At 37.2% G+C, this 14,768-nt stretch overlaps 1 protein-coding gene across 1 annotated transcript; it reads right to left on the reverse strand.

Annotated features, from left to right (window-relative positions):
• Window positions 1-11,544: 11,544 nt before the first annotated feature.
• LOC110868857 (probable E3 ubiquitin-protein ligase RHC2A) lies at window positions 11,545-13,278 on the reverse strand. The gene has a single exon (XM_022118128.2). It carries the CDS (start codon window positions 12,929-12,931, stop codon window positions 11,729-11,731), a length of 1,203 nt encoding a protein of 400 aa, XP_021973820.1. The 5' UTR covers window positions 12,932-13,278; the 3' UTR covers window positions 11,545-11,728.
• Between the last annotated feature and the right edge of the window lie 1,490 nt (window positions 13,279-14,768).

Consider the following 14,768-nt stretch of genomic DNA (forward strand, 5'->3'; position numbering starts at 1 on the left):
TGGTTAAAGGAGGAAAGGAACCGTACAGACGGAGAGTATAGAGAGAAAAAAAACGGGCTCCCGAACCCCCTCCCCCTCTTTTAAGGGCGAGTCCTTACTCAATTCGTAAACGAATACCCATGGATTGGCCAATTCCTATTTGGAAGGCTGCAATTTCTTAACTGCCGCAGTTTCTACTCCTTTTAATTTTGGATAATTTAGCAGAGGAAAGGCTCTTGATGGAGGATGAATTACGCGAAAGGGCGGAGTGCAAAAGTTATGTGTCGGAAATGGATAGGTTAAAACACCTGGATACACGTCAAAAATCGCGAACTAAGTGGGCAATCGAGGGCGATGAAAATTCTGCATTTTTTCACCACATCATCAATTCGAACATCAGCTCCAATCGTGTGAATGGTCTAAAAATAGATGGGGTGTGGGAGCCAAATCCATTGGCTATTAAAGAAGCCTTCTATGACTTTTTTAGTAAACAGTTTTCGGAACCGATGGAACATAGACCAGGTATTATTTGTTCGAATCTTTCTACTATTTCTGATCTGGAAGCAAGCATGTTGGAAGAACCATTTTCTGTTGTTGAAATTAAAAACGCCATATAGGATTGTGATGGGGATCGTGCCCCTGGGCCTGACGGCTTCAATTTCTCGTTTGTCAAAAGGTGCTGGGAAAATCTAAAGGATGATTTTGTGGGGCTGTTCAATAGATTTTACAGTGAAGGGTCCCTTAATATCAGTTGCACGTCCTCATTCATCGCTTTAATTCCAAAAGTTAAGGATCCAGGTTCTCCATCAGGTTTCCGTCCCATCAGTCTGATTGGAGTTATCAATAAAGTAATATCAAAGGTATTAGTCAATAGACTAAAGGGCGTTATTGGTAAACTAATCTCGGATGAGTAAACGACCTTTTTGGCTGGTAGAAGTATCATTGACGGTCCATTGATGTTAAATGAGATATTTGGGTGGCTGAAAAAGTCAAGAAGACAAGCCATGTTTTTTAAAGTAGACATCAATAAAGCATACGATTCAGTTAACTGGAACTTTCTTGACTCCATTATGATGCAAATGAATTTCCCGAGTAGATGGAGGAAATGGGTTATGGCGACTCTTTATTTGGCAAAGGCGTCGGTTTTAGTAAATGGCTCTCCTACCCGGGAGTTTGTATGCACACGCGGCCTTAGACAAGGGGATCCTTTATCCCCTTTTCTTTTCGTTATAGTCATGGAGGCTTTAACTGGGATTATGAAGAAAGCGATATCAGAAGAACTTTTTGAAGGTATAAGATGTACAAATAATGGTCCGTATATTTCTCACCTTATTTATGCGGATGATGTCATGTTCCTTGGTAAGTGGTCTTATAATAATTTCCTGAACCTTCGAAGAATTCTTAGATGTTTCTATTTAACTTCTGGGCTCAAAGTTAATCTCTTAAAGTGCAATGTCTATGGTATTGGGGTAAGCGAAATGGAAATCCAACATATGGCGAATATCATTGATTGTAAGAAAGGATCGTTCCCATTTAAGCACTTAGGACTGACTGTTGGTGCCAACATGAATCTTACTCGCAATTGGGATCCAGTGATTGATACTTTTAGAAGCCGATTATCGATTTGGAAGGCAAAACACCTATCATACGGAGGAAGAATTACACTACTTAAATCGGTACTTAATTCTTTACCAACGTATTATTTTTCTTTATTTAAGGCACCGATCCAGGTTATTGATTCACTCGAGAGGATTAGACAGGTCTTTTTCTGGGGCGGAGATGAAGAGAAAGCGAAGATGAATTGGGTTGCATGGGAAAAAACAATAGCTCCAGTTGAATATGGAGGTCTCGGGTTTGGTTCACTCAAAGATGCTAACCTTGCTATGCTAGCAAAGTGGTGGTGGCGTTTCAGAGTACAAAGAGAAGGTTTATGGAGGAATGTTATTTGGGCGTTTCATCATAATAATAGATCCTGGGCAGCAATCCCGGTTAAAGTTTCGATAACTGGGCCTTGGAAGCAAATAGTAAGTATCAATGACATCTTAGCTAGACGGGGAATAGACTTAAGGACGGCTATCAAAGCAGTAGTAGCGGATGGTTTAAATACGCCATTCTGGCTGGATAATTGGCTGGGCGATACTTCATTAAATATAAGATTTCCCAGTCTATTTAGTCTGGAAAAAAATAAGCTTTGCACAGTATCGAATCGCATAAGGACTAACAGTTCCGGTCCATTGATTACGTGGGATTGGGCTAGGCCCATTACTGACGGTTCGGAATCTGCTGAATTCCAAGTCCTTCTCGGTTTACTAAGTGTTGTAGTTGTTTCACAAGGGGTTGATAAACAGGTTTGGAACATGGATGACACAGGTTTGTTCTCAGTTTCGAGTATTAAGAAAATTCTTAGCTCAACCGATAGAACATTGCCTAGCAGGATCTTTTCGTGGAATAATTGGATACCGAAAAAGGTAGGTATGGTGGCGTGGAGAGCCGAGAAGGATAGGCTCCCAACTAGAGAAGCGTTAATTAGAAGACAAATTAATATTACAGATGCATCTTGTGTTTTATGTGGAGAATGCATGGAATCAAGTGAACATTTGTTTGTTGCATGTCATTTTGCTCAAACAGTTTGGCAGAATATTGCTTCTTGGTGCAAAATTCCACCTATTGTGGCGTTCGACTTCAAGGATTTGCTGGATCTTCATGACTTTAGTTCAGGTCCACAGAAAAGAAAGAAGACGATGCAAGCAATCTTTCATATAGTTATTTGGTGCATATGGAAGACCCGTAACGAGGTAATTTTTAGGAACTCTCAACCTAATGTGATCAAGGTACTGGAAGAAGTCAAATCTCTAGGATATCTTTGGGTTAAAAACAGGTCCAGGGAGACAAGCATTACATGGGAAGGTTGGAGTAGATTCTCGGTGTTTGAATAGTTATTGGATTTGGCCTATTTGGTGTATTTTGATTTTGTATATTTGGTGTCTAGCATCTTGCTAGTTGAATAAATAAAATTTTCTGTCGGCCGTTCAAAAAAAAAACTAGAAAAAAAACCTTCAATGACACGCATTGCGCGTCATTAAAAGGTAGATATGACACACAAAAGAGTGTTAAGAAGCCCCTGTCATTAATTGAAAATGACATGCATTTGTGTGTCATCCATTTATGACACACCTTAATGACACGATTTAATGACACACTTTAATGACACGCTTTAATGACACAACTTAATGACACGTTTTAATGACATAGTCTAATGACACACCCTATGACACGCTTTAATGACACACCTTAATGACATGCATTTATGACACGCGTTGATGACACATTTTAATGACACGCGTTTATGACACTTTAATGACAACATTTATGACACACATTGCGAGTCATGGTTTTCATTGTTTAATTTTTTTTAGAATTTCGAATTTTCTCTAAAGAACCAAAAGAATATATGAATCTATTTCATGACAAAAAACACAAAAACCAAAACAATTCATTTCATAGTCATACGTCAAATATAATTCAAATATCTTAAGTTAACAAAAAGTATTATTTGGCGTACATACTTCAACATCTAAAATAGTCATTTGAAAACAAATGTTGCCCCATAACTCGAACACCCTTTACGTATTCCATCAATATCCTCATCCGTGTATACCACTTTGCCTTCCCCTGAGAAAAATATTAAAGAACCTAAATACATACACTTTGATATGAAAAACAATTAATGACAAACAAAATTATAGAGCCTAAATGCATGCACTTTGATATGATAAACAAAGATGATATCCACACAATTATGTTCTCATTTCATCCAGTTATTTAGTTATCTTTTCGCCAGTTTCTTTTATATGCAAATCAAACAAACAAATCTCATAAAAATTCTCAAAATTATAAACTAAATTTAGTGATCAAAAAAAGTTTTGCAACTAATTAGCTAACAAACTAATAATACTCCAAAAGTAATCATTTAAAAAATAGTACTTACGTTGTCATTGGCAAGTATTTCAATTCCTTCTTCAACCACCTCTTTCATGAACTTCAACACATAATAGCCGCATTCAGTACATCCCGTCTGATATGAACACTACACAATTAAAGGTTCCAATTCAGTCGATGAAGTTAAAGCTACAATTTCAACAATTGTGCACTACACAAAAAAAAAAATATTGTTATGTTTCTTTCAATAAGAAATAAGTGCTCACCTTAGCCTTAACCCAGTTGACACTTTGCATAGCATACAAGGCCATTGCCCTAAAAAATTAAGAAATATATTATAATAATATAATATAAATTTTCGATAGTGTATATTACTTACGCATCAATAATTTGCCTCAACGCCGGATTGATTGTGCTATTCATTATAGAATCAAGATAATAGCAAGTATATGTTTTCATGTCCAAAACTGCCAACACCCAATGTCTTCTACAAAAACTAAAAACCAAAAACCAAACTAAGTAAAAAAAATATCAAGATAATAGTTTTTTTCTTTATGAATGTCTTCTATAGAAACCAAATTAAGTCAAATAATATCAAGATAATAGTTTTTTTCTTTATAAATAGTTATTTAAATGGAAAATCATACCCGAGATTATAGGGCAATATGATGATGTCATTGTCCTTTCTTGTAGACAACCGATCTGCAACCACTCTACTTGCATCATCAATATGTTTGCGTTATGATTTACGTTCACTTGGCGAGATTGCAGTCGGGCTCACAAAACAAATACCATGATCAAGTTTTGGCCCATTCTTGATTTGCTTATACAAGAACCTGACATACAAAAAGTAAATCAATTAAATTGTGTTTTACAAACAATTTTTGAAACTAAATTTAAGCACTTACATCATATAAGCAGTGATGACAGAACCAGTCAGCTCATCCAATGTAAAAATTGCTTCAAAATCATCCCAATTTAAATATGTGAAACTCTCATACTCAAATAGATCGTCCACACAGAACTATTGGTGAAGCGATTCGTTGTTTTCCGGCGATTGCAGTGGTGAAGCGGCCTTCAAATTTGATGTGACTAAGTGTTTTAACTGAGAGGGTAATGATTTAGTTTTAGAGAGGATTACGGGAAGTGGGTGTGGGAGTTAATAGAAAAGATTGAATTGAAGTTGTAAATTGATGATTTTTTTTTTATTTCAAAGGGGCGGGAATTATAAAAAGGGGGTGTTTTTTGGGCAGGATGTCAATGGGTCGGGTTCGGGTCAGGTATTGGTAATCCCATATCCATACCCGGTTATAAAATCGTGTCTCATACCCGACTCAATACTCGTGGGGCATTTGTCGGGTAATTACCCTTCAGGCATCGGGTATACCCATTAGTTTGGTTAAAGATATACGTTGAGATTTCCAAATCCATTTTTACTATTATAATTATTATATAACTTTATTTATACAACAACTATTATAAATTAAAAATGTATATTACACACATATAAGTTTTATTATAAATTAATAATAACTTTATAATACTTATACCTTATATGTATGCCCATCGGGCTCGGGTATTTTTGCCATCCCTATCTTTGGGTTTGGTTCTCAGGTTTCAGGTTTTTTAGTGTAGATATTTTAACTGATAACCGAACCATATTAGATTTGGGTAGATGTTTCCCGGGTTAGTTCGGTTCAGGTTTCACCGGGTCGGGTTTCTCGGGTATCGGGTTTATATTAATGTGGGCAACTCTTGTAAAGGCTACTAAATTTGAAATTTTAACTCCATGTGAAGTAAAACCTGGATTTATTCCATCTGTATATTAGAATAATCTACCGGTGCTCGAATGGTTAGATCTTGAATAACACATAATAAAAAGTTTCTTATTAGAAATCGTGTTAGAGATTTACAGAGGCACATGACTGAATCGATCTTTTCCGTACGATGTTCGTAAGCTACTCTCCTATGGGCCTAATATATTTATTTGTCCTCCTCTATCAAGTCAAACTATATACGGTTTCGTTGGTAGTTAAAAACGACACGAATCTACTCAAATTATCAACATAACCACTGAAATTACAAAGAAATTCGGAATGTACGTACCATTTTCGGAATGGCGTTGGAGATTGAGGCGGATGGAGATGGCGGTGCTCCGGCAGAGTCAAGGTGGTGCGGTCTCCGGGAGAGTAAAAGTGGTGCGGCAGAGTAAAGGAAAAATGGCGGAATTGAATGGAGGCGATTCCATTTTGAACGATGGAAGGATAGAGAAATAACTGATAGTTGATGAATCATGGACGGTAGAAAACTAGAAATGGTAGCGGCTGCTTGTTCAGATAATTTATCTTATTTTAGGGTAGAAGTTGACTTTCATATAATTTTAAGGTTGAATTATTGGGCTAACAGTTAATAGGCTTATTTAATCAAACACAATTTGGGCCATATACTAGTAACTTGGTGGATTAATTAAACATAGGGCAAAAAAATAAATTGCTATTTTTATATTAAAAATATTTATATAAAAAATAAAGTTTATATAATAATTAAAAAGTTAGGTGATGAGATGGAAAATGTAAGGATATGTAAGGATGTGTGTGTGGTTGTAGGTGAAATTGAGTTTTTAAGGATTTGTAAGGATATGACATGGCTACTGACCGAGCAGTAAGGGAGCCTAAGGGCGTTGAGATAGTCATAATTTAATAATTTATTGAAATGTTTTTATGGTTTAAAACAATAACAAAAACATTTCAACTTTTAATTTTATTTTAACTAGTATTAAGCACCACCGCGTTGCGGCGGGGACGAGCACCAATTCCACACTACTGCCAGCGACCACCGATACTGAAGTTGCGGCGTGTTAATGCGAAGAAATTAAACCGAAACATAAAACTTAGAATAAAATAACTAAGTTGATCTAGGACTCGCGCGTTACGATGAACTCGCGTCTATTTTTTCCTGTTTGAAAGGTTCATCGTAATCTATATATAATATATATCATTACCACTATACAAACCATAATGCCTACATTACAACAACCATTGCATCAATATGTTGCAAATTATATTTATACAAGATTTTAGCTAGATTAATTAGATTTTTATAAATAATAATAATTTACAAATAAAACAATACAGCTTTGAATAGATCAAACTGATTGAATATGGTCAGATAATGAAACAATTATTTTATTAGGATACAACCATTTAAGCACAATTTACAACTATACATGCATACAAAACAAATTTAATTTGGTAAGATAATGAAACCATTATTTGATTAGGATACAAACACTTAAGCACAATTTACAACCAAACAATATAAATGTACAATAACACCTTGCAAGACAAACCTTTAATGCACAACTTACAACTTACTAATGCACTCACTTGTTGCAAATTAATAGTCTATAAATTTCTTTGACTTAACGTTTCAACTTTTAATTATTTATTCTAATTTCTTTTACTTAGCATTAACAATATATAAATTCATTTGTATTGTTATTGTTTTTATTAAATATATAAATTCTCTATTGTCATTCTTTTTATTTTTATTTGATTACTTACCGTTTTGTATTTAATACCTACTTATTTTAATGCAGAGAACTATTTTTATTATAATAAATTTTCATAAATAAGGCCTCAAAAACATATATTAACTCGCACAAAAGTCTAAATTTTCATAAAAAAGCCTCAAAATTAACATATATTAATCGGTACAAAAGTCTAGTTTAGCGTTAGCAACATATAATATCGTTATAGTGGTCATAGTACATTCATTAAAATAAAAAGTAACTAATTATAGTATTGTGTATATGACATTTACATCGCGATCTCCCAGTCATAAAAGTTTGGTTACACCACTGGTCAAGGTGGTGCAGCGGTAGAGTAAAGGTGTGTTGTGGTGTGAGAGAGAGCCATTTTGGTGTGGAGGGAAAATGCCCGCTAAAAGTCAAGGAGATACTTTTACTCCTTTATTCGGGGATAAACCCTGTCCATTTGATTTGTTAAGGAAGGAAAGGCCCAGATCACTTGAAAAGCCCGTGTTTCAGATTAAGGCCTTTAGCAGAGACTTTTCCTTTGTCGCCGCTGAAAGTGTTGCCACTATAACTTAAATTTCTTGTAGCGATGCATAAATTGACCATGCATATTCAGTTTATCACAACGTGCTCGCAAAGAATCCCGTTTTTCCACCTCCCAACTCTAAAATTACTTAGAATATATTGGGATTTGAAATGTTTCTAATAGTTTGTCGGGTTTTTCGGGTGAACCCGAAACATTAAAATCATATCATTTGATTAAGTTCAATTGGGTTTGGGTTTCACCCTTCATCGGGTTCAGGTAATTCAGGTATGATAGTTTTTCAGGTCGGGTGGTATTAGGTTCGGGTTTTGAATAAAATGAACCCCCCATAAATTTATAAGATGAAACAGAATGATGACACACATATTTTAATATGATTTTTAAACGATGACACACAAATATAGTGTCATAAAAATTATAAGATGACACACAACGATGACACACATATTTCAATATGATTTTTAATGACGGTTAAACGATGACACACAATTAAAGTGTCATAAAAATTATAAGATGATACACAACGATGACACACATATTTTAATGTGTTTTCTTTTTTTTAAATGACATTTAAACGATGACACACAAATATAGGTGTCATAAAATATTCAGATTTTACCAACGATGACATTTTTTTATGATGCACGCGTTTATGTGTCATAAGATTAGTGTGTGTCATTGTTCTTGTGTCATTAAAGGTCTTTTTTCTAGTATTGGGTCATCTGTTACAGTTATGTGAGTGTGGTGGAAAAGTGTTGCTTAGTATGCCACACCTAAGCGCCATGTAAACATGAGAAGTATCCATATTCACTCTATGAAACAAGTTTAATCATGTATTGTCACTGTGAAAATAAAGTTAGTTACTGTGATGCATTTTGATTGGTTGAAAAACATTTGAAAAAAGAATTTGAAATAAACTTGCCCCTTTCTCTGTGATGTGGCCACACCTTGAGCCTCCACGCTCAGACGAGGGTGGTGTGTAACGCCCATGGATGGCTAGGTGTTACTCTAACCCCAATAACGTTTGTCCTAAGTGAAACTATAGTCGGTGATGAAACAGTGGTTAACCAAGAGAGGTTAATTCAGTGGTCTCGTCAAGTAGGGTTAATCTCTTCTTTCTGAGGATCGGTGGCTAGACCGTCAGCTGGGCTGTCTCCTACACAAGGAAAACATACCGTGACTCGTAACAAGGAGGAAGAGGTGGGGGGTGCTCCTTGTTACCACTCTCCGGCGTGAGAATCAGTAATTTGCTTGAGAAGCAAAGTGTGTGATATAGTAGTAGTGAGAGAGTTGTGAAGAGATACCTCAAACCTAGTTTGGGAGGGGTATTTATAGCCGAGGAGTGAAGGAGGGTGGTTGAGTTGACAGACTGGCGATGCGCCACCCTTATGCAGGTGTGTCAGGCTTGTCGGCTGTGGAGGTGAAGCCACGTCCTACTGTGGTGTCAGTCTGTTGCTTACGTATGGGCTGACAGGCGACTGTCATTGGTGCCACTTGCACTACAGTGTCAGTCCCACTTGCCTCGTGGGCAGGATGCAGCACCGTGCGGAATCGCTGCCTGTGGTAACCGCTGTTTTTTCGCGTTCCCACTCTGGCGAGGACTGCGGGATGCGGTCCTAGGCCGCATCGCCGCTTATGGTGACTGTTGTTGTTGTCCAGATCCCTTGTCGTGACGAAAATGTTCATAGGATGTGGTGCTAGGCCGCATCGCTATGTGTACACCCATTTTCATACACAAGGTAAGGAGATGTTCATAGGATGCGGTGCTAGGCCGCATCGCTTATGCCTATCTTTATCATCTAATTACTTGACAGATTAGATTCGACTGCTGTGTTCGCGCGTGCCCGCACGGGCACAGATAAGTTCTTGCTGGTGGGGGTTTTTGATAAGGGTAATGGTCACTCGCGGTTATGCTGACGCGGGATCTGGGACCATACCCCTTCAGTCAGCAAGATATATTTAGACCACCCGTAGTGGCCCGTGGTTGGGTGGACCACAAGGCACGCACCATCCCCTCTTTTCGTTGGCAAAATCGGCTGGTCTGCATGGTTTAGGCCACGAGATGAAAGTTGTGGAAACCAAAGAAACTAGCGTTGGCTAGCGAATGTTAGCCAATCACATTTTTTTTCAATTCCAATACCTTATACATGACTTATCAATTTCACATGTCTAATCACTACATCATTTTAACTAGTGAAATCGAGTTGATGACATGAACCATGTAACATAGAATGACATATCAAATTCAAATATCTTACCTGTACTCATAGTTAGGGGTGCAAATGAACCGAGCTACTCGCGAGCTACTCGAGCTCGGCTCGAAAAAAAGCTCGAACGAGCCGAGCTTAAACGAGCTCGAGCTCGAGCCCGAGCCCGAGCTCGAGCCCGAGCCTAAAAACAAACTCATTTAGTAAACGAGCCCGAGCCCGAGCTTCGCTTATCGAGCTTGAGCCGGCTCGCGAGCCTAAACGAGCTTTTTGTTTATATATTTTTTTATTAATATATTAAACATATATTTATATAATAATAATTACCATGGTTGTTTGTGGCTAGCTACTTGCTAGCATATTTAATAAAAGTTTGTTTTGCTGTTCAAAAAAAAAATTTATATAAATATAAAAAATAACTAAATTATATGTATAATAATAATTATAATTAATATAAATTAATTAATAAATACTAAACGAGTCGAGCCCGAGCCTAGCTCGAACTTGAAAAATTACCTTCGAGCCGAGCTCGAGCTTTAGAAATAAAGCTCGAATCGAGCCGAGCTCGAGCTCGAGCTTTCATATGTTAAACGAGCTCGAGCTCAAGCCTGGTCAAGCTCAGGCTCGACTGGGCTCGTTTGCACCCCTACTCATAGTCTTTTGTTGATGAGAAAAAATCTTTAAAACTTAATTACACGAAGTGAAAATAGTCAAATAAGACAAGCAAGTTGTAGGCTTGAGCCATTAATTTATATTTTATTTATATTTTTATTTTTAATTTAATAAAAGTACAAGTGAATAGCGATATTCAACACGCGCATGTTGCTGGTCCTATGGCATATGGTGAACAATACATAACATTCCATATTTCAAATCAAATCAATAAAAGTATAAAACAGCCTGTTTCCAGTTATCTTTTGGACACAAAATTCTAACAAAACGTGTTTCATGTCAAATTAAACCTTTTTTTTATTTTTTATTTCATGTCAAACATTTTCTTACCATCTTAATTTTATAAAAACTTACAATACCTTTTTAGTATTAGAAGAAGTGATTAAAAACCAATCTTAAATTTTTTAAAAAATAACATACACTGATACACATAACTCACCACCACACAATTTGTTTGTGTTTTCATCTTCCTCTCTTTTTGTTATTTTTTGCAATAACTTCTTTTTGTTTTTTTTTAATGTTGTTCTTTCATGCACATAACTCACCACCACACAATCCAACAAAAAAAAACATCTTCACAATTGTTATTCCAGCTGGGTTATACAACATTCTTGAATCTATATTACTTTTGTGCACCCAAAATTAGAAAAAAAAAAAAATGGAAACAATAACAAGAAGTCATCAGTTAAATTCAATTTATAAAATTTTTCAAAACAAAAACAATATCTTGACATATTGAACAAAAATTAACCTACACTAAGAAAAAAAAATGCAAGTATTATAAAGATCCATATGTTGTAATCTCATCAAGTTTTGATATATACATTGAGCCTTAACCAAATTAACCAATTTTCACCATCTCCTTGGCTCATTATGTGCATCAAACGCTACCGCCATTCGTCTAGACGACATTGATCTACTTCTTTGGCTAACCCGATCATCCGAACTAGAGCTTGAACTCGAAGCCAAAGCCCGCCTCCCATTTCTCGAAAACCCACCTCCGAAACACGAAAACAAATTACGTAAAACCCGACTCAACCCATTTCGTTCTCTCGATACATTCCGACTCGAAGCCCATTGTATTCGCCTCGGCACCCCATTATGGTTAAACCCACCATCCATTTCCGTAAAAACAACCGGTAATTCCCTCTCACCGCCTCGCCTCCCACCCGAAAACCTACCAACCGCAAACCCACCCCCGGGTAATCTCCATATAGTCAACCCCGCCGCTTCCTCTTCGTTACCCGATTGGTTATTAACACTACCACCCCCATGACCCCCAACCGGGCTCGACGCATCCGTCGGTAATTCGTGCCTACAAACAGGGCACGAATTACGCAACGCGAGCCACGGAAGGATGCAATCCGGATGGTACAAATGTTCACAAGGCATTTCTTTAGCTTCTGAGCCTAACTCAAAAGGCTCTTTACACACAGCACAATAAGACTCAACCACAACATGACTTTCCTCAATCTCAATAGTGGGCATTGCTTCAATAGCAGCCTTTGAAGCAGGTGGATTATTATCAATCCTACCAAGCCCATTACCCTCTATTTGGGCCAACTGATCCAATAACCTATCAAAACCCGACCCGAGTAAAAACTCCGACATACTCGCCGGCAACGGCCGCAAACCCGACCCAGACCCATCATCATAAAACAACTCAAACCCGGTACCAACCCGACCCGACCCGGAATCCTCATTCGTTGTTCCAGATTCTTCCGGTGTGGTACTGGGCCCACGGAGGACAATAACCGGGTTAAACGGCGACCGGTCACCGGCGTTCCGACGACCTCGCCGGAGCACCGGCGGGCTAGGGTTTGAACCTGGGCTTTGCGACCCCATGTACATGGCGGCTGCTGGAAACCGGGTTTGGTAAAGATCCGACCCGGGTAAGCTCCCGGGTAAGCGGGTCGGGCTGGGGATCTGTTCTATGAAGCCTCCGGTGCAATCTGGGCACGATAAAGATGAATCTTGGAGGTGGGTTTGGATGATAACGGAGCGGTTGCATCTGTAGCACCAGTATGATGATGTTGAAGATCCAACCGTTGACATCTATGATGATCCGAATTTGATTTCAATATATTGTTTCAATACAAAGAAACTGTAAAAACCAAATCTTGATTGTTGAAATTGTTGAAATGATTGAAAAAATTGGAGAAGAAGATGGGGAAAAAGAATTTTCAATCAAGAAGATTGATGGGGATAATAATGGATGTGAATAATCTCTCCGGTGAGGAGAGAGAGAGGGGGAGAGAGAGTGGGTGGGAGAGAGATAGAGAGAGAAAGGGGAAAATGTTATATGAAGGGAAATGGAACGCGTGAGAGAGATTGGACGGAGTCAAAGTTAATGGTTTCACCGTTTTTTTATTTACACTTTGCTACCTTCATTTCTTGTGAGAGTGTCTATATAGCATTGTTTTTGATGGTTTATACTTTATCCCACCACGAGTTTCGTACTTCCTAAAACCTGTTCCGTAACCTTTAAAGACTCCTGAAAGGTGATAATAACTAATAGGGAGCTATGTGAGCTTAATGAAATTGTGATAAGACAATTTCGGGAACATAAAGTATCAGAAAGAAGGATTAGAATGTATGAACTAAGGCACGTAGATGATTCATGACTATTTTGATTAATTATAGAATGAGCGCATAAGTATGAATCATAGCATTAGCAACAATTGTTATAAACAACCGGAGGGATGCGTGTTAGTGGTAGGTCCTTCATACACGGTAAAGTTGGATAGAATACTATGTACACATATATTGGAATTTTGTATATATGAATGAATGAGACTTGTAAATATGTGTGCGTGACTTATAATACGTACGAGTATTAATGGTACTAAACATGTTACTTTTGAGAATGGAACAAAGATGCAGGAAAGTTATTGTTGGCCTTTGAAGGTTCGTTGTCGGAGTGCAAGGATTGAATTCAGAAGGATAATCGAATGGAATATCACACGTTGGAAAAATGCGTCATGTCATTTAAACTATACTTCTTTTAGATTATATATGTTGTCATTGATTACTAATGATGTGGATGTATATGGTGTCTGTAGGTTACATGTATCATCATCATGAGATGTAAGCAGTTGAAGATTGAGCTCAATCGTAGATTGTACAGGAGTATGGTCGCTTAGTTGAAAATATATGTAACACTTGGAGTATTTAATAAGTAGTAAGGATGTAACTCATGTAAGAGAGTCATATTAAACGATTTTCAAAAATCTTAGAACGAATATAAAGAAAGAAATTTTATGGTTCAATTTTTCGCTGCGTCTTTTCGATTAAAACGTGTTAGGGTGTTACACTAGGGTGTAAAAAGTTTGGCTCCAAACAAACTGAATTTTCGGTGAGATGTTCAAGAACTGTTTGCTATAAAATTTGTTTATTAAATAGACGAACCTATAGGGCTGTAAGCGAACCGAACGTTCAGCGAACAGTTCGTGAACCGTTCGGCGGGAAGTTCGTTTATGTTCGTTCGTTTAATAAATGAACGAACATGAACAAGAAATTCCGTTCGATTAGTTAAATGAACGAACATGAACAGAGGTCTCGTTCGTTCGATTGTGTTCGTGAACGTTCGGTAAGGTGTTCGTGAACGTGTTCGTGAACATTCGTTGATTTGTGTTCGTTTATATCCGTATGTTTGTATTTTAATTGAAGATCTTTGTACTTTCTTATATTTTATTTGTACTTTTTATATTATTAAACTTTTATTTATTTTATTTTCCTAACAATTAAACTAGGAAACTCACTTTCACCTTGTTTATGCATCATTTCCCTTTCATTTCTCATTATTTACATTCACGAATACGATCGACATCCGTTCCACAATAAGGGATTCAAGTTCGAGTGCTACTCTCTGGGCCATCTATCTTTATCCTTC

Source organism: Helianthus annuus, chromosome 7 (assembly GCF_002127325.2).
Source record: "Helianthus annuus cultivar XRQ/B chromosome 7, HanXRQr2.0-SUNRISE, whole genome shotgun sequence".
Classification (NCBI taxonomy): domain Eukaryota; kingdom Viridiplantae; phylum Streptophyta; class Magnoliopsida; order Asterales; family Asteraceae; genus Helianthus; species Helianthus annuus.